Source organism: Sander vitreus, chromosome 24 (assembly GCF_031162955.1).
Source record: "Sander vitreus isolate 19-12246 chromosome 24, sanVit1, whole genome shotgun sequence".
NCBI classification, from domain to species: domain Eukaryota; kingdom Metazoa; phylum Chordata; class Actinopteri; order Perciformes; family Percidae; genus Sander; species Sander vitreus.
In genome coordinates, this window is record NC_135878.1 from 8,165,555 (window position 1) to 8,186,312 (window position 20,758).

Sequence of the window (20,758 nt, forward strand, 5' to 3'; positions counted from 1 at the left end):
GAACCCTGTTTTTAATTGATTTCAGAGAATGTAACTAACGCAGCTACTAATTTATTGGTTCTAAGCCGCACTAACACACAAAATCAGTCATTAATGCCCATCACCCACCATACTCTGGGCTTTCTGAAACCTGTTTCTAGTCACCACTAGTCACTGTCAAATTAGCACTTGATAAATACAGGTTTGTGCTGTTTTCCCGAAGCAAACTGGGTTGGGTTGTGAGTGTGAAAGATATATACACTCTTCATAACAGGATGTCACACTGAGTTTTGAAATGAAAAGCAGTGTCACTTTAATGTGTGAAGACTGTCAGTAACACTGGAATAAGGCGCATGCACATTATGATATATTATTTTCACATGTCAGGAAAGTGTTCATCAGACCCAAAGATAGAATACATTTGTGTACATTATTTTGTGTGTCAGGTCTGCCCTAATACAACAGACAATAGTATATTGTATTGATCATAGATTGTGTTTTACACTGCAATTTCTCTTGAAGCCTCTCTACATTTTGTTTTGTTGGGTTTAGTAAATGCATGCATGTTGTTTCTTTTGCTGCAGAAATTCAATACAAAAAATGAATGACCCATCTCAGAGTAGCTTTATAGAATGTATGGTTTACTGACAGAGACAGAATTGTCCTGGTACTCGTCTTCCTCTCACTCGTGCAGCAATTTTTCTTACTTTCTTTGTGTTCATCCTAATTGTTCCTTTTCCACGCAAAATCAGCCCAAATAGGTCCTCTTTTACTGAATGTACTACAGTAACATATGGTCATGCGATTGACCAAAAATATCAACACCTGAGTGTGTTTCCTAGATGTCAATCAGCTGTGATCGATCTATCGAGTTCACTCAGTAGTTTCTCAGTAGCAATGGAACGAAATCCAGGCGATATATTTGTGTTTCAATTTACAATATGAACAGCTGTTCACTTTGACTTTAGCCTATACGTCAGGTTTAGAACATGTTGTTATTTGTTCAGACATACAGTGTGAAAGCATTTGCAAATTGGTCAGTAAAGATCCATTGTTTTGGTCTTGGTGGAGCTTGTGTGTAAAAGAAGTTCAAGCATTTTAAATTTGTGTTAACTGTATGCATTTTGTGTCAAAGCAACAAGAAATGTGTTAAATGTATAGCCTACACATACGGATGTTGTGCCAACTGTGTTACAGTTTTTTTTTCGATTTCTAAATGACAGTGAGCACAACTGGAGTCACATGTGCAAAACTCTAACCACAGTCTGCATAGCAGCAGCTCATGTGGACCAAACTCTAGTTCGTTTTCTATTGCTTGAACACAGTTATTTAAAACTTCACACACTTATCCCATGACTTTAACCACAACGTGCACAACACTGTAGATTTATTTTGTTCAAATGCTAACACACTGCTGTCAAAACGGTTAACCACACATTCAAAACAGAAAAGATTTCAGTCTGGTGCCTATCAAACACTGCTGATTGGAATTTTAGCTGAAAGCCTAAGCAGGTGTCTTGTTTTAGACTAGTTAGTGAACATATATGGTATTTATACAGAGAAAGCTCAGAAAGCCTTTTTTTGTATACAAACACCAAATAAGAATGAAACAATTATACACTGTACCGTTTGAGAGAAACTGGTAAAAGAGCAAAGATACCAATATGTCCAGGTAAGATGTCTGAGGTTATGTACACAGCTATAAAAGTGAAAAACACTATATCTTTAAAGTAGTAAAACTGCGTTCTTACTGTTTTTCAGAAAGTAATGGAGGTGAAAGCAATGGAAACACCACATTCATTTGCATTTAGAGATGATGCAGACATCCAATGTGATGAAGAAAACTTGCTGCATGATGCTGGAGAGAGGCAGAATTATTCACACTATTCTTTGTTACTGTTACATATGTACCTTTAGTTTTTTTCCATAAATTACTAGAGACAAAATACTATTTTGAAGAAAACTGCTGATTTTCATTCCTTCTTGTTTACCTTACGTAAACATTGGTATATTATACAATCTATATCTTTTCCTTAAGTAAACTATTGAGTAGTGTCAAGTCACTCAAATTGTTCAAACTGTAAAGATGAGAAAGTTTGTAATGTCTGTATTGGTGTTTGATGCTAGTGTTTTTACTCTCAGTGTGTTCTGGGTGACAGTGTGTGTTATCTCAGTGAGGATTGTGCATAGTGCTTGGCTGCACTGAGCCCGTTTTGAGACGTGTGGTAAGAGTTGTGTTGCTTTGAATGAGTTTTGCAGGTGATGTGAACTGTTCGTTTGAAAGGTGATTGTTGGTAATGCAGACTGTGGTTTGAGTTTTGCACGTGACTCCAGTTGTGCCCACTGTCGTTTAGCAATCGAAAAAAACTGTAAGAGTTTAGGAAAGTTGTTAAAAGTATTAAAAAAATTGTCACAGCGATCGGAAAAAAAAACCAAATCACCCACACACGCTCAAAGAGAGTCGTCTGACTCTGCTTCAGAGTCAACTAAGGCAGAACAAAACCACTAAGGCTGAATCTGAAAGAACAGAAATAATTTTCCATCAACAACGTCATGTTCACCACAGTGTACTTTACCACAACATATAAACTGGTTAAGTTACTGTCATGCTGCAGTTTTGCATAAATGCTTTTCTTCTTAGAGAAAGCATCCTGACGGGGACTTAGATATCTGTACCAAATATCATGGCACTCTATCCAATAATTGTGAAGACATTTTACTCAAAACCAAACCTCATGGTGACACTGGAAAAAGAGCAAGGGGATTGCCAAAGTCAGTGGGATTCACCCTCTGAGGACCATGAATTTCAAGGCATAGTGTGGCATTTCAAGGCATAGTGTGGGTAAAACCATGTAAATTATCAGCTCATGTTGTGCTTGTTGTACTTAAGGAGTTCATTAAGAAATTGTATTAATCATTTCTTCAGGCCAAAATCGCCCAGTTTTCACCTGTTCTGTGCTTTTGCTCATCAAAACTTTTGGAAGAGGAAGTGAGTGCACTGTAGGCCATGCCCATTTTGCACAGTTGGGGGTGGGTTATGGTTTGGTGCTGGACTGTGCCATTACATGTGAGACGGGGTGACAGCGATTTCATCAGTCCTGTCAGTTTTTCTGTTAACTGCTCTTCAACTTCCTTGTTTGCAAGTACCGTTTCCTCTTCTGCTTACTGATGCACTTCTATATCAGGGCACAGCTTACAAGTCTGCTCTGTTAACCTGCCAAAGAAGACCAAATCTGCCCTTTACAAAGTAACACGAATGCAGTCTGTTGATACCACTGACTTGTTTTCACTTTGAGAGACAATACTATTTTCGGCTGGGCCGTTGAGCTTGTGCAAGACTGGTAAGTACAGAGAGATCGCAGCAGAAGTTGAATCGTTTACTCAGATACAAATGTTCTTCATATCCAACAGCATGATCATATGATTATTGTTGTGTCCAACTCCTGTCTTTCTCTAGCTTCAATGGATCCCTTCATGTATGTGTTTCACATGACTGTACGTGTATGAGAGAGAAGGAAGAAAGTGAAATGGTGTATGTGGGCGTGACAGCAATGTATGTCTGTATGCAGTAGCATACACTGTGTGTGTGTGTGTGTGTGTGTGTGTGTGTGTGTGTGATGTCAGGAGACACCAGCACCCTGTCCTGGAGGAGCATGTCTCTCACCAGCCAGTCAGATTCCTCGGATATCTCTCCCTCGGGAATTGTGGCCAGGGACAGCATCGTCCCAGTGAAAATCATCAAAGTGTGTTTCCTTAGCAACAGCTCCAACCTGGGCAAGAACTTCAAACTGGTCCGCTGTGAGGAGGGATGGACTGTCAAGGTATAAACTACTGTTCTCTACTAGTTATTCTACTCTAGTGTACTCTACTGCATTCTACTCTAGTGTACTGTCCTTTGCTGTCCTCTACTTTACTCAGCTGTTCTTTACTGAACTGTCCTCTATTCCAGGGGTCTTCAATGTTTTGTTAGGCTAAGGTCCCCTAACCTAAAAGAGAGACAAGCAGGGACCCCCTACTACATATATTGTATAAAATTGAGTTGCATATTGAACTGGGCCTACCATAACGAGTAGGGTGGCCTAAAGCCTATACACATACCTTTTTAAGGTGCCCTACAATACTATATAATATAGAAATGTAACGCACGCCAAGGGTTGTAGTGAAGTGCTGATCACTAAAGGTAGATCACTAGAGGTAGACAAGGCCTAAGCAGCAATCATACTACTACTACTACTACTACTCGGAGCGAAGCTCAATGTTTCAACCGTTTATCCATTACTTTTAGTTAAACATCTGAATTGTTTAGTCATTACTTTTAGCTTTTTATCTCTACCATTTATTCATTACTTTTATTCACCTCTTTACACTTCGGTACACGCTTGCTAACTAGTTTTTCAACTTGATGTTAATATGTGGATATATTCTTTTAATCGAATCATAATTTAATAAAAAAAATTTCAAATTAGTTGAGCTACTCTACGATCTTTCCACGTAACCCCTGGCAACTGTAGAAGTACCCCCTGGAGTACAAGTACCCCTGGTTGGGAATCATATCTCTAATGTAGTTTACCATCATCTACCATACATACTATACTGTTTGCTGTTTACCCAACTACTGTATTCTACTACACTGTACTCTAATGTACTTTACTGTTTGCTACTTTACTCTACTGTAGTACTTTATTGTACTTGTATGTGCTCTACAAGTCTTTCCTTTACTGCATTTTTCTGTAATTCCTTTTATTTGTCTGTACTAAACTGTAGTCAGCTGTACCCAATGCAACCATACTCTTCCGTTCTCAACTTTACATTACTGGACTGTATTCTGCTATTACTTGCTTTGTTTGAACTAAACACTAAGACAAGAAAACAAGGAAGTCCGCTTTATATTTTAGATAATGTTATCTGCAGGTTGGAAAAAATAGGGCTTGCACCACCCTTGTTGAGAAAATGATGTATTTGGTAGATGAGACTTGTTGTGAGTTGTTTCTCTTAATATGATTTTTGTTCACATTCACATTCTGAAAAGCCAATGTCCCAGAGACATAACTGTTTATTGACTTCTATCCCAGGCTATCGTTAACCTGGTACTGTCCAGTGGCTGTGTGGGACCGGACATAATGTACAGCCAGTGCTATTGCCTCCTCCTCAAACACCTCAAGTCCTCAGAGATGCATTGGCTGCACCCAGACCTGGCTGTGTCTGAACTCACCCAGCGCTATGAACAGCAGCACCTAGAGGCTGAGTGGAGGTCAGTACTTCAGTCTTTGTCTAAATGTACAGTTTTATTTTAAGAAAGAAAACTAAAACTTTACATATGAATAGTAAAGTGAGTTAGCAAAGCTAACTGTGATGTTTGTTTGTACAGATATGACCTGAGAATCAGATACATCCCTTCAGACTTCATGGAGAAATTCAAAGATGACAGTACCACTATGCTCTACTTTTACCAGCAGGTCAGTAATATGTGTGTTTGGGATGCTAACTCTTGGTAGTGAGGTTATGTTACTGTCTCTTACTTCCCTAAGGATTTTTACAAGGTTTGGAATAGAATCAGGATAAGGTTTAGATTACGCTAAAGGTTAGTTAAGGGTCAGTTATAATGACTCTAGTCAATGGAAGGTGTGTCTGTGTGCTTATCCACAGGTACGAAGTGACTACATGCAGCAGTATGCCTCAAAAGTCAGTGATGGGATGGCTCTACAGCTCGGTTGTCTGGAAATTAGGTACTGTACAACTACCACCTCATGCACGTTCTTAATAAAAAGACAAAATAGGACAAGTGGAAATAGTTTGAAGGTCTCCATATTACGCTCATTTTCAGGTCCTGCTTTATAATCAAAACATATATGGAAATCTGACTTTTCACTATATGGGACCTTTAATAATCTTAATAAAAGATCATTGTGTTCGTTCATCATGTTTGCAGGAGATTCTACAAAGACATGAATCCAAACGGACTGGAGAAAAAGTCAAACTTTGAGCTATTAGAGTAAGTCACGTGTGATTGTTGAATGTGTGCATCAACCTCCTGGAGCAATGGCAATTTTACATCAGGTCCCTGGTTTGAATTGTTTCTTTGAGGAGTTTTCATATCTGACTGCTTTGAAAAAAAAATTCTGATCACGGTCTGATTTGACCCCTTTAGGAAGGAGGTGGGACTGGACCTGTTCTTTCCCAGAGAGCTGATCAACAGCATGAAAGTAATGAGCTGAAACAACTACTATATAGTACATAATGCAATGATATTACAACATTTTCATTTTCAGTGTTTGTCTGTGTGCTATATATCAGCCCAAGCAGTTACGTCGGCTGATCCAGCAGACGTTCCAGGGCTACTCCACCCTGAAGCAGGACCAGTGCATGACCAGGTTCTTCACCACTCTGGCTCAGTGCTACAGCTACACACAGGAGAGCTTCGCCTGCCAGCTAGTGGTGAGCTTTTGACAGTTTAAAGGTTATTTCCTGTCATATCTCAAGCTAAATGTTTTTTTTTTATGTTTGTGTGTGTATATGCCCTTTGTCTATATAGCATGGTTGGAATCTAACAATAGACCTGGTCATCGGCCCTGAAGGCATCAGTCAGCAAACTGAAAACTCCACAGTGAGCTCACACTCTATTTCTCGCTCTCAGCTTTTGTTAAATGCTTCTCGTTATACAGTTGTGTTATTTACTCATCAGCTATTTGTAATATTTATGCAACGTGAAAGATATGACAAGATATGACGATATAATGAAGGATGTGCTGTGTGTTGAAAGACTCTACAAACACAAATACACTGTATGCAACACTTGGAACGTGAGGAAAACAAAGATGTAACAAGGAGCCTTATTTGCAGAAGCAGATCTATCATAATGTGTATTTAGGACATCATTTATATACAGTAGCAATAAACAACTTTCTCTCTTTTTGCAGCCCGTCTGTTTGGCCACGTTCTCTCAGGTGCACAGTATCTCCTGCTCTGCTGAGAGGGACGGTCGTGCTCTGCTCACTGTACACATTGAAGGAGCCAAACAGGTAACCCTAAACCTCTTAAAGAAATAGTTCATTTGCAGCCGATTAGCACAGCATTTGTTAAATCCGAACAAAAACTAAAGTGCATAAATGACAAGTTGAGTGTTTTTTTAGGGTAGGTAAGTGCTGGAACTATCGTCTTTGACAGGTGCAGTGACTTCCTGGAGAATTGTGGGGGATTTTCTTTACCCCTGGACAGGGCCAGGATAGCTATGTTTCTGGCCTCTAAGTTGACTTTTATAGGAGTCAGTTGAGTTTAAGGTGCAAAGCAAGTTGAAGCAGTTCAACACAGACTGAATATCTTGTATCTTCAACCCTCCAGCCACTGTCAGTGAAAACCTCCTCCCTGGCTGTGGCAGAAAACATGGCCGACCTGATCGACGGCTACTGCCGGCTAGAAGGCAGCTCTGAGAGCTCGCTCATTATCCGGCCCAGCAAAGGTACACTTCACCTATGTGAATGTATCAACCTGTAATAAAGATGCTCCTCTTGATTAGTCAAAATATAATTAAACAGTGTGTGTTATCAATGTTATCATAACCAAAAGGTACCAAAGTATGACCAGGTATAACCCCTGAAATGTTCCTTTAATTTTCTAAACCTTCTGAGATAAATCATGTTGGATTCACAACTACAACTAAACCAAATATCTGATTCTTTCAGGGAGAGACACAAAACTGAAATTACCTGACATCCCAAAACAGTGAGTCTGATGAATCATATTTTATAAGTGGTACATATAAGCATACATTGGGTGGGTTTCCATTTTCACACCTTCCTCCTCCTTTAGATACTGATCTTTCTGTCTGCTGGGCTAAAAGGTCACATATGTTTAAGCACTGCTGTTTAAACAGGCTGTAGTTGAAATGTTATTGACTGCTTGCTTTAAAGAAGACATTTAAAACTAACATGTCTCCATCTCTCTTCCAGTGGTGTTCCCAGTGTTTCTTTTAGAAGTTTGAGTAAGTCTTATGACTGATTCATGATTTTTCGGAGGCTTCTTCTGTTTGGTTGTGGCTGTATACAGAAGAACAAATGCAAAACAAACACCTGTAATTTGTTTCTTAAACTTCAGGTTCGGACATTTATGCTGAGATTCCAGAGGGTACAGCAGCCTGTGTTGGTGAGTCCTGTTTCACTGAAAACTTACCTTAAAATCCCCCAGGGCATCCAACCAGGCAATCAGCTAAGAAATGTCACTGTTTATTTTATTTACTGTACAAACATTTGTATCCAGGTCTCCAGCAGAGCCGATTTCTTATATTTCCCAGCTGTGTAATTTTTGTGTGTTCAGAGAAGCACAGGATCTCCAGAGACGACATTGTTGTGGGTCGGATCCTGGGTGAAGGATTCTTTGGAGAGGTTCATGATGGCGTTTATAAAAGCCCAGTAAGTTTGTCTATTGCCTGAGTATCATCACAGTTTGCTCAACACACTCAAGGATTAAAATAAAAAAACAGACACTGTAGCTTTAATTATCCCTGAAGGGTAATTCATTTTCTAAAATCCACTGAGACATATACATATATATATACATTAGGGCTGTCAGCGTTAACGCGTTAATCGCCATGCGATTAAGGGCCGACGCGATGCGATTCATTTTTTTGAATCGCATGCTGGCATTTATTAATTTATTTTACACTTCACTCCGCTTTGCGTCGTGCCTCACAGGCTACTATTTTGACCCTTTGCAGCACCGTTACTTATCATCAAGCTGCCACTTCCTCGTAACACATCCTGCTGCTGCAGGCTGCAGGCATGATGGAGAAAGACAGCAGCAATGAAATCCTGAATGGCGCTTTTTATTTTCCAAAACTCCCGGACGGCTCGTAGACAAGTCGAAAGCCATATGCACATTGTGTAAAGCCGAATTAAAATAACACCGAAGCACGTCAAGCTTGAGCTACCACCTACGAGCTAAGCATAGTAGTACAGTTAATGTGATGCTAGACCACCGGCGCTCGGGGGGCGGGGGAGAGATGAATGTTCGGAAAGAAGAGGTTGCTGTGGCCCGCCGTACAGGTTAGTTTGACCAGCGGGCAGCAGCGGTGGCCGGAGCGGACAGCAGCGATCACAGGGGGACATCCTCAGCGGTGAAACGCGAACTGGGGCTGGAGTATAACCTAGCTAGGTGGAAAGCTAACGCTAGCCGGCCACCTGTTCCATCAATCCTGCTTGCAATAGGGTGACCAGACGTCCCCAGTTTCCGGGGACAGTCCCCAGTTTCGGTGACGAAATTGGAATGAAAGAAAGGAAAAATTGACCAAATGTATAGTCGTGCATCCTACACACGCAGGTTCAAGACAGCCAGAGCAAGCACTGCTCAGAGCTCAGAGATGTTTTAGAATGCCCATTTTACGATGCTAAAATTACTGTTTAATTACATGGAGTCTGGTGGGTTTAGCGAACGCAATTTCTTTTTAAGTTTAAAAAAAGGATCTTACTCTATAACAGAAAGGTCGACCTCCTTAAAACATCTTAGCATAATGTTGTCAGACACTTAGAATATTAATCTGAGCCTTTCAGTGGCATAACGAGCACTTTTATGAACGTAAATACAAGCTGGACAATTGTCCTATTAACTTATTGTACATTGTAGCTTGTTTCGCCATTGCCGACTGCAGCAATCTCGTTTAATACTGGACCAATGTAAAAGGAAAATATTTCCTCAATATAATTGTATACTCAATGAGCTGTTGCAGAAACAAGCCCAGCGTGAAGCAGTAAAGCAAAAGCTGTCAGGTAAATGTAGTGCAGTAAACATTACAACATTTCCCTCTGAGGTGTAGGGGAGTAAAATATGAAGTAGCAGCAAGGGCGATTCTAGGATCAGACCTTTAGGGGGGCTCAGCCCCTAATGAGAATGTGACACGGATATAGTGCATGCAAAAGTGTTAATCTGCACCATGAAATTACCAACTTCTTCACAACCGCACTGCTGCTCTCCCTCTGACAGATAGAGACTCAGCCAAAGGCGTGAGTCTGGCACACCCACCTCAACCAGAATCTAAGCTTTCCAATGATATTAGCGCCAGTTGCTGTGACAAATGGTTTGCGAGAAAATTAACATTGAATTTACATGAAATGTTATCACATTTGCATTCTGCATAAATCTCTGCACAGCCATTACTCTCTGTGAAATATTTCACAAACTCTTCACTCAACACATGCATCAGTACAACAAGCGGTTTCCGGGTAATCCGGTTTTGAAATTGCAACAAAATTTCTACATGGTCTCCAACTTTGGGCCAAAATTATAATGTATTCTCATGTAAACTATTTATGTTAGCGCATACATTTTTGTAAATTACTTAGCCAGTGTATCCCACCATAATGGTCATTATATTGCCAGATTCCAGACAATCCCACTTACTTATATATATCCCACTTACAAATATGAATATATATTTCTACTGGTATGCTTCCTAGTGACATTAATGCAAAAATATTAAGAAAAAACTATTCTACCTGTGTGTGCATGGTTTTAATTCTGAAGCGCAAAATAGTTCAGGCTACAGCACAAATATTTCCATCCGTAGATAATAATAATCAAGTCTAACCTCTGACCAGAGACTGCTGTGTTTTTGTTGTTATGGAAACAACAGTGTACTGGACTATCCAGCCTGTTTCTCTGTCGCCGGGTAAGAGTGGAGATGTACGGTGGCCGACAGGGGCAAACGCCCTGCAACTTAAGAAAACACACGCAAATAGACAAAACACAAGCAAATTAAGAAAACAACTTCATTAATTTGACAACACGTGCGCAGCATTCAGCAAACGCGCTGCAAATACACACAACACAACCAAATACATAAACGCGCTGCAAATATGAAACGATGCAAAAAGAAAAGCACACAAACCCAGAAAACAAATGCAACAAAAAAAACGCAGCATCCAGATTACACAACGGAAGTTCTCCAGACCTCTAGGGGGAGCAGCTAAGTGGAACAGCTTGATTTTCGACCCCACGGGGAGAGAGCGCTCTGTCTTTTATTAGAGTCGGGTATGGCTGCAGCCTGGAGAACTCCATAGACTGTATATTAAATTCATATTATTATTAATAACATAATATATTAATAATATACAGTCTATGCTCCCGTCTCATGCCCTCCCGGTTGGTGCGTCCCCACGCTTCGGCTTTTCAAAATAAAAGCTCACGTCTGGTCCGCTATGTGTTTGTACTTTGGTGTGTTGGATGTTTGTGAACTAAACAGTATGGCAATCATGCTAATGAATACAATAACCTTTTCAGCAGATGTCTTACTTACAACACGTTGGAGTTAGCGAAGCAGTTTTGTGTTTATATGTGATTGGATTTATTCAGTTTGATAAATCCCACGGTAAATTGGCTGGTTTACTAAACAGGGAGGGACTATAAATCCTGTCTGTTTTTTGTATTTCAAGAGCGAATTGCTCCACAATATGAATACAGATTGATCACTTATTTTGTTGGTAACCGTTGTTGTACAATCACAATATTACACTTGAGAAGGCCTACACTTCAGTAATGCGCCTTTCGGACCTCGAAATTAAACCCTCTCATGTAATATAGCTTAAACAAACGTCAACGTTAAACGTGATGCAGTTTTAAATGTTTTATCACCACGAGTTTACAGACGTCTCTGCTGATTGAGAATCACCTGTGACCTGAGCCGAGACACACCCACCAAACGAGAGAAAACATATCTCAAACATAGACTTCATATTTACAGTCTATGCAGTTGCTCTCTCTCTCTCTCTCTCTCTCTCTCTCTCTCTCTCTCTCTCTGTTCTGAAATGCAAAATAATAGAATTTTAGTCATGTGATAAAATATGCGATTAATTGCGATTAACTATAGAACTTCAGCGATTAATCGCGATTAAAAAACATGTATCGTTTGACAGCCCTAATATACATACATTCATACTGCCAGTCATCAATGACAGAGGGAGCACAATAAAAAGGCATATGGGAAAGTGCGAGATCCAAAAATATGCAAGAAGAAAAATATTTGAAATAAGAACTCAATTAAGGAGATAAAAAGGAACAAGATAAAATAATAAAATCGATAAAGGGGCGAATGTATTGCACATAACAAATTACAATCTACCACCAAATCTGTTGGTCACCTTAACTGTAAGTTAGTGAGTGTTGCACTGGTGGATCACAAACTTAATTAAATACACCTTTGAATTCACTGTCATTGTGAAAGTAATGTATGCATGTGTGTGTCTGCAGACAGGAGAGAGGATCTGTGTGGCCATCAAAACATGCAAGGATTGTTCAGCTGAAGTAAAGAAAAAGTTTCTCAGTGAAGCTGGTGAGTATGTCGCAGTGATAACCTCTAGGATTGTGCGGAGATCTGTGGTGCAACTTCAACACCTGGCAGACGTTCATAACAGGAAGTGTAAAACTTTTCCTTTTGGCAGTGGAAAGTATGACTGATTATTGTTTTAATCGCAGTAAACCTAAAACAGAATTACGCAATTTCAGAGTAAAATGTAATGACAGAAGAGAGTAGTATCTGATATTGGAACATTTCAGGGTTTTGCATGTTTCATCAGTCAGAAATAATTGCAGTAGTCGACTTCCTGTTGCCTGATTGTGGGTTACAGACATAAGTAAAGACAACACAACAACAACACAAACTGCACTTGGCTACTAAAAGTATGACTGAAAACCAACACACAAACAGTGGTTTTTGGTAATGGTTTTCCTGTCAAGCTTGAGGTTTCCTGGAATCCTAATGGTTAAGAGACATCTACAGTGATGGCTGTTTCTCTGGCTTAGGACCTTTGTTGCATTTCATTCCCCTCTCTGCCCCCACTCATGTCTTTTCTGTCTTCTTTCAATAAAGGTTAAAACACCATTTCTTTCTCTATAATGTGTTATGTTATTGATCCCAGCTGTTCTGTCCGTTAAAGGCTTGATGAAAAATCTGGATCATCCCCACATTGTGAGACTAATCGGAGTCATTGAAGTCGATCCTGTCTGGATCGTCATGGAGCTGCTTGAACATGGAGAGGTGTGTGCTGTTGTTGTGCTTGTATGCGTCTGTTTGAATGGCTGATTGTGAAAAGCCCGTACGTTAATAAGGAAATTTTGAATCAAAATTTGCTGCTCATTATCTGAATGATCACATTTGAGCTCACTCTTATTTTGTAAATTGTGAACATGTGTCTGTCTGAAGCAAAAATAAGTAATATGAGATGAATGTGTAAATGCAAACTATACCGTATCTTGTAAAAAGTAGGTGTTTTTCTTCTCATGACAGCTGGGGAACTATCTCGTCGAGGAGCAGTACATCCTGACCTCTGCAACGTTAATCCTGTACTGTCTACAAATCTGCAAAGCCTTGGCTTACCTGGAAGGACTCAACATGGTGCACAGGTAACACACAAGGGGGTAAGCGTCCAGAAAGTGTACCTCCTATGGGGAGATTCTAAGGCTAACAAGCCATCACCTTCCACTAGCATTCCATTGAGTCCCATTCATTTTGGCGTCACTTTGACAGCGAATAACTTTACATCTGAAGAGTTTAAAGACTCTTTGTCCATTGTTTATTTCTAAAGAAACACGACAATGTATAAAAGGCTCCATTACCTTGTATCTCACGTTATGGCCCCGTTATGGATTGGAAATACTTCGGTATCTCTGCAAGTTTCGGAAAGATTTAGATTTCTCTTGATACAGCTACCAGAAGACTTACAACTTTCAGACAGGTTGCTCACGTCACATCTACAGTCAGGTCCATAAATATTGGGACATCGACACAATTCTAATCTTTTTGGCTCTATACACCACCACAATGGAGTTGAAATGAAACGAACAAGATGTGCTTTAACTGCAGACTTTCAGCTTTAATTTGAGGGTATTTACATCTAAATCAGGTGAACGGTGTAGGAATTACAACAGTTTGTATATGTGCCTTCCACTTTTTAAGGGACCAAAAGTAATGGGACAGATTAACAATCATAAATCAAACTTTCACTTTTTAATACTTGGTTGCAAATCCTTTGCATTCAATTACAGCCTGAAGTCTGGAACGCATAGACATCACCAGACGCTGGGTTTCATCCCTGGTGATGCTCTGCCAGGCCTCTACTGCAACTGTCTTCAGTTCCTGCTTGTTCTTGGGGCATTTTCCCTTCAGTTTTGTCTTCAGCAAGTGAAATGCATGCTCAATCGGATTCAGGTCAGGTGATTGACTTGGCCATTGCATAACATTCCACCTCTTTCCCTTAAAAGACTCTTTGGTTGCTTTCGCAGTATGCTTCGGGTCATTGTCCATCTGCACTGTGAAGCGCCGTCCAATGAGTTCTGAAGCATTTGGCTGAATATGAGCAGATAATATTGCCCGAAACACTTCAGAATTCATCCTGCTGCTTTTGTCAGCAGTCACATCATCAATAAATACAAGAGAACCAGTTCCATTGGCAGCCATACATGCCCACGCCATGACACTACCACCACCATACTTCACTGATGAGGTGGTATGCTTTGGATCATGAGCAGTTCCTTTCCTTCTCCATACTCTTCTCTTCCCATCACTCTGGTACAAGTTGATCTTTGTCTCATCTGTTCATAGGATGTTGTTCCAGAAATGTGAAGGCTTTTTTAGATGTTGTTTGGCAAACTCTAATCTGGCCTTCCTGTTTTTGAGGCTCACCAATGGTTTACATCTTGTAGTGAACCCTCTGTATTCACTCTGGTGAAGTCTTCTCTTGATTGTTGACTTTGACACACATACACCTACCTCCTAGAGAGTGTTCTTGATCTGGCCAACTGTTGTGAAGGGTGTTTTCTTCACCAGGGAAAGTATTCTTCGGTCATCCACCACAGTTGTTTTCCGTGGTCTTCCGGGTCTTTTGGTGTTGCTGAGCTCACCGGTGCGTTCTTTCTTTTTAAGAATGTTCCAAACACCTAATGTTTTTGCTATCTCTCTGATGGGTTTGTTTAGATTTTTCAGCCTAATGATGGCTTGCTTCACTGATAGTGACAGCTCTTTGGATCTCATATTGAGAGTTGACAGCAACAGATTCCAAATGCAAATAGCACACTTGAAATGAACTCTGGACCTTTTATCTGCTCCTTGTAAATGGGATAATGAGGGAATAACACACACCTGGCCATGGAACAGCTGAGCAGCCAATTGTCCCATTACTTTTGGTCCCTTAAAAAGTGGGAGGCACATATACAAACTGTTGTAATTCCTACACCGTTCACCTGATTTGGATGTAAATACCCTCAAATTAAAGCTGAAAGTCTGCAGTTAAAGTACATCTTGTTCGTTTCATTTCAACTCCATTGTGGTGGTGTATAGAGCCAAAAAGATTAGAATTGTGTCGATGTCCCAATATTTATGGACCTGACTGTATGTCGTCAAGCTCAGTTTGAGGCTGCGCAGCAGCTGCACAGTACGCTCAGCCATCACCGGAAAAGTGCTTCTAATTGACTTTACTGTTCTCCATCGAAGTATATGGCGTCGCGGTTTCCATTTATTTCACTGTCTATGGTAACACAGGTTCATGCATCATTGGAGGAAACCTAAAAACAGGCACTCTGCTGTTGCACACTGGTGCATTTCAAGTAAAATAATTAGCTTTCTGTTCTGCTTGTGTGCTGCAGAGATATAGCGGTGAGAAATGTCTTGGTGGCGTCTCCTGAATGCGTCAAGCTCGGCGACTTTGGCCTGTCTCGCTACGTTGACGAACAAGAGTATTACAAAGGTACACACACGTGCACTTACACACAGATGTCTGTGGTCAACATTTCAGAGAATCCCAGTGAAGGGGAAACTCATTCAAGTGTGTTAAAGCTAATCTCTTCTTGCCTTTTCAAAGAGTTAATGTTGCATATTATTTACCTCCAGCATTCATTCACACCATTTCAATCCTATATTTTTGTCCATTTCTCTTTAAATATTTCCCTTCTGTGCGCAGCCTCAGTTAGTCGATTACCGATCAAATGGATGGCACCTGAGTCCATCAACTTCAGACGCTTCACCACAGCCAGTGATGTCTGGATGTTTGGTGAGAAATACTGTACAACTCGGACATGCTCTACATTTAGTTCTAGAATTGTGAAAGCTGTTTGGTTTTCATTGAGAGTAAGAGTTGACTCAGCTCTGTTATAAAGAAGATTACATCCCAACCACCCCAGCCAGACTCAAGCCTTTTCTCTCATAGAAGTAAAACAAAACACACAAAAGTATAATTAACCTTTACTTTTTTATATAGTAAGCATTCTAACTGGGTTATGTTCAAGGACAGAATAATGATTATATAACTAATAACTCTGCTATAATGTTTGGGCTAACATATACAATGCAAGAACAAAGGTGCTCCTTTATTTCCATGTCTCTAATAATAATAATCATGTTTGTTTAACCAGGGGTGTGTGTGTGGGAGATCTTCTCCATGGCCCAGCAGCCGTTCTTCTGGCTAGAGAACGGGCAGGTGATCAACCAGCTGGAGTTGGGAATTCGACTTCCCATGCCGCAGCAATGCCCGCCCACCGTCTACTCCCTGCTCACCCGCTGCTGGGCCTACGAGCCGCACGGCCGGCCCAGCTTCGGCCAGCTCGTCTGCTCCCTGAGGTACACACTCATGTATTTCTTCTCCTCTATTACTGCTGCACCCAACGCTTGACTTAATTGCAGTTTTCCTCACTTTGGATGCTTTGTCTCATCTTTCTATCCTTGCAAGGACATTTGCAGGTGATGAACATCCCAGTTCTGAAAGTCTTGAAAATGTTTTGAACTAGTTTAAAGTTTCTGAGCAGTCCTTTCGCAGATTCAAATCTGTACTTTCAGCTTTGCATGCTAGGATTTAAGGTCCAACAACTGAACAAAATAAGTTCAATATGTATGTATTCAACTAACAATGTTTTTTTTTAATGGTCAGATGTCATGTCAATTAATACAGAAGTTCACCTTTAAGAACCCATGAAATCAAGATATACTTTTATGAACTGTAAATGTTTTTCCTCCTTACACATTTGACACAAGGACACCATTACACACACTGTCTGTGTCTGTGTGTTTGATAGTGACATCCACAGGCTAGAGTTGGAGCAGGAGGGGAAGCGAGACAGAACTCGCTCCTTCACATTATTTGACCCTAAACACATCACAGAGCCTCCACCCAAGGTATGACTAGATGGCAACTGGAACTGTATTGAAGTGAATGGGAGAATCCTCTACTTTTGCCTAAAAAGTCAACATATTTTGGTCCCTCAATTACCTAATTTTGTTTCTAACAGCAGCATAGCTTGTGTGTCTGTCCACTTTACATTTACTAGACAGTAATGGTTTGATGACCTAATTAGCTAGCAAGCAAGTTAACTATCTAACCAATTCTTCATTTAAATCTGAATTTGAGTCCACTTTTTTGCTGCTGTTTATGTTTAGTTTGTGCTGCCTTTTTCTTGTTTCATTTACACGTTAATATTTTAAAATATCTGTAAATTTTTTAAATGTGGACCCAGATTAAGAATAATGCATAAGAATGAACAAGTGGATAAGAGCTGATGACCTCCAATATGACCACAATAGAGTGTGTTTTTTCACCTGACAGATCTTTAATAAACCTTATGTCGTCTCTTTCTCTCTCACCAGCCGTCCAGAATGCAAGGCAACACCCTTCCTCGAGTCACCCACACACAGGTGTCCACACACACACACCTACACACTCACAGAGTAACATGCTACAGAGAGAGGCATTGTATTTCATATCTGACCAAGTTTCCTGTAATGAGTTATTTCATTCCGTGCTGTGACTTCCTGTTCCCTTATATAGAGAGAGAATGCTGAAGAAACCTGCAACCAAAACCAAATGTTCTAAAACCAAATGTAAATTATATAGGGAAAATACTGGCACACGATCACTTTATGTCAATATTTTGTGTGTGTGTGTGTGTGTGTGTGTGTGTGTGTGTGTGTGTGTGTAGAGAACAGACAGGGATACCAGGCCGTTGTGGGAGAGAGAGAAAGAGCAAGTGGAGAACACTTTACAAAGACAAAGAAAAGAGATGCTGATGGATAAACAGTGGCTGGAGCAGGAGGAGAGACAACTGGTGAGGGATCACACACACACACACACACACACACACACACACACACACACACACACACACACACACACACACACACACACACACACACACACACACATTATTGTCAGAGCATGCAGCATCATGAAGCACAAGAAGTAGTTTGTGGCCCTTTGTGTTTCCTACAGCCATTGCTGCATTCAATAATATCTGCTTCTGTTTTTCTGTAGGATCCTGTTGTGCGAGTAGATTTCTACACAAAGGTACATTATTTTGTTTTTTCCTCTCGTACAAATTTACATTACTGTAAGTACATTTTGACAATTGGGGGTAGAGACACACCTGTTAATGTACTGTAGGTCATACACAAGCTTTTTAGATGTAGTTTGGTCCACCAGCTCTTGTTTACACTCTCTTTTAAAGTTTAATCTTGCCAGTATGAGTCAAAATTGTAAGCACTGAAAACATGATTTCTTTGCTACAAAAGTTGTCCTGTCTAACTGAGACTAGTGTAGTATTCTTGCAGTGAAGAATAAAAACTTCACAGTGAGCCAGATGTGTTTTCCCAAACAGTAGCACCAATGATAACTAAACCTCTTCGGCATCTTCAATTAATAAAAAGACAATTTACAGTAATAACTTGACCTCTAATCTGACTTGAAGTTTGAAACTCAAATCCTTTAACATGATAACTTCATGTCGTATTTTCTTGCTTTGCCTGCAGCCTCCTGAAAAAAGGCCAGGAAATGGTGAGTCCCAATAAAGAGCTTTCCTAAACTAGCTTTACTGTTTCTAACCTCTTGCCCTCACAATGTTAATAATGCAGCAGCATAATACAGAAATGTATTGTATAAGCAGATCTAACCACTTCTTCATTTAAATCTGATTTTGAGTCCACTTTTAAAATATTAATAACAGCACGTACTGTAGGTTGCATGCAATCAAACCTTCCAAGACAAAAAACAATTAAAATAACAAATAAAATTTAAGATAATACAAATGCATTATTTTTTTTACCATTTATTTTATATAGAATATGCAAAATGTTATTGTGTTCACAATAGAAGTCCACAGCATCTCATACATACGTATGTGCAGGAAATGTGTGGGTCCAGAAAATGTGCAGATAAGCAGCTTTTTCTTTCTTCGTCAGGTCCTCCAGACAAGCCACCAATGCCTCCCACAGTCTCACAGGTAAAAATAAAACACGCCTCTATTATTAATTTGGTTGAAATATACTTCAATTGTTGTACTTTCCTTTCTGTTTGCATTTGTAGTACTGAAATTGAACTATATGTTAAATTTGGTCATTAAAAAGTAAGTATTTGTTGTCGTAGCCTCGGCTCACAGCTGAGATGGACCGATCAGGTGATCAGGTTTACACCTGCGTCATGGCGATGGTGAAACAGGTGGTTCAGCTGAAGAATGATGTCAACACGCTGCCCGCCTCCGAGTATCCAAATGCTGTCAGAGTAGGTCATCTTTTCACAACTCATTTAACAAGACTTTCTTGTTTTCTTGTTCTCTGAAAAGCTGGGAATTTTTTTTTTCTGGGGCTGTACAAATCTTAAACACCCCCTACAAATACCACAGTAAAAATGTAGAGATATCCATCCCCCTGTCTTTGCATCCCTCCCTCGTCCACCTTCAGGTGGTGGGCATCGCTCTTCGTAGCCTGATCCAAAGTGTTGATGAGATCCTGCCCTCCCTGCACAGCTCTGTCACAACAGAGGTAGGCCCCCTGTTTTAATCATTTCCAGTTTCTAAAATGGGAGCATTTTTCTGCATGAGTACTTTTACTTTTAATACTTTAAGTACATTTTCCTTCCGATACTTACATACTTTTACTTGAGTAACATTGCCAATGCAGGACTTTTACTTGCAACAGAGTATTTTTACAGTGTGGTTTTAGTACTTTTACTTAAGTAAAGGATCTGAATATTTCTTCCACCACTGCATGTAGTCAATAGACATAGCTTGGTTGTTTGATTGGCAAAGGTACATGCAGTGCATTAAATCAGGACACAAAGAAAAGCTGAAAGGTCAGTACTCACATTTTACCATCTTCTTTCCTCTTCGTCTCAGATCGATGGCACTAAGAAACTGCTGAACAAGGATTTAGGGGAGCTGATCAATAAGATGCGCCTGGCACAGCAGAACTCCATAACGTCGTTAAAAGAGGAATGTCAGCGGCAGATGTTGACAGCTGCTCACACTCTGGCACTGGACTCCAAAAACCTGCTGGATGCTGTGGACCAGGCTCGAGTCAGGGCCAACCTGGCCCAGCCCAGACCTGACTCATGTGATGCAGAGGATTCTGGGGACTGAAGTCCCCCGTTGATCTAACGGACTTTGGCGTAAAAAAAGGACATGGAGTTTAGTACTTCCTGTACTTATGCTAATAAAAGATGTCATAATATATCTGCATTTTCTTCTTGAACAATAAAAGCTTGTGAAGTTAAACTGAGCATTTCTTGACCCTGAAGAAATCAAACTAAACCACAATGTATAAAGGCAATAAAAATTATAAGCTACTGTTTTTTCTTCTTTTTACTATTAAAGACAATGACATTCTGCACTTTCTGTGTTGTTGTTTTCCTGTGTCATTAGACAAAAACATGCTTTAAACTGATTATGATAGCTTTTTTGTGCAAGCTGAATACAGCAAAGACAGGAAAAACACTGAATTACAGTCTCTTGTCAAAATGTTCTCCTGCACGACTGTGTACAC

The 20,758-nt window shown here is 40.1% G+C and overlaps 1 protein-coding gene across 1 annotated transcript; it reads left to right on the forward strand.

Annotated features, from left to right (window-relative positions):
- The first annotated feature begins 2,111 nt into the window (after positions 1–2,111).
- LOC144512644 (protein-tyrosine kinase 2-beta-like) lies at positions 2,112–20,605 on the forward strand. Its single transcript, XM_078243479.1, has 30 exons — positions 2,112–3,320; positions 3,437–3,800; positions 5,052–5,230; positions 5,348–5,435; positions 5,626–5,705; positions 5,909–5,971; positions 6,128–6,182; positions 6,274–6,414; positions 6,512–6,583; positions 6,897–6,998; positions 7,318–7,435; positions 7,659–7,698; positions 7,926–7,957; positions 8,071–8,118; positions 8,290–8,384; positions 12,214–12,295; positions 12,900–13,000; positions 13,250–13,365; positions 15,604–15,704; positions 15,918–16,007; positions 16,369–16,573; positions 17,026–17,125; positions 17,594–17,641; positions 17,926–18,051; positions 18,258–18,290; positions 18,752–18,776; positions 19,181–19,221; positions 19,365–19,499; positions 19,679–19,759; positions 20,113–20,605. Exons 2-30 carry the CDS (start codon positions 3,597–3,599, stop codon positions 20,353–20,355), a joined length of 2,844 nt encoding a protein of 947 aa, XP_078099605.1. The 5' UTR covers positions 2,112–3,320; positions 3,437–3,596; the 3' UTR covers positions 20,356–20,605.
- The last annotated feature ends 153 nt before the right edge of the window (positions 20,606–20,758 follow it).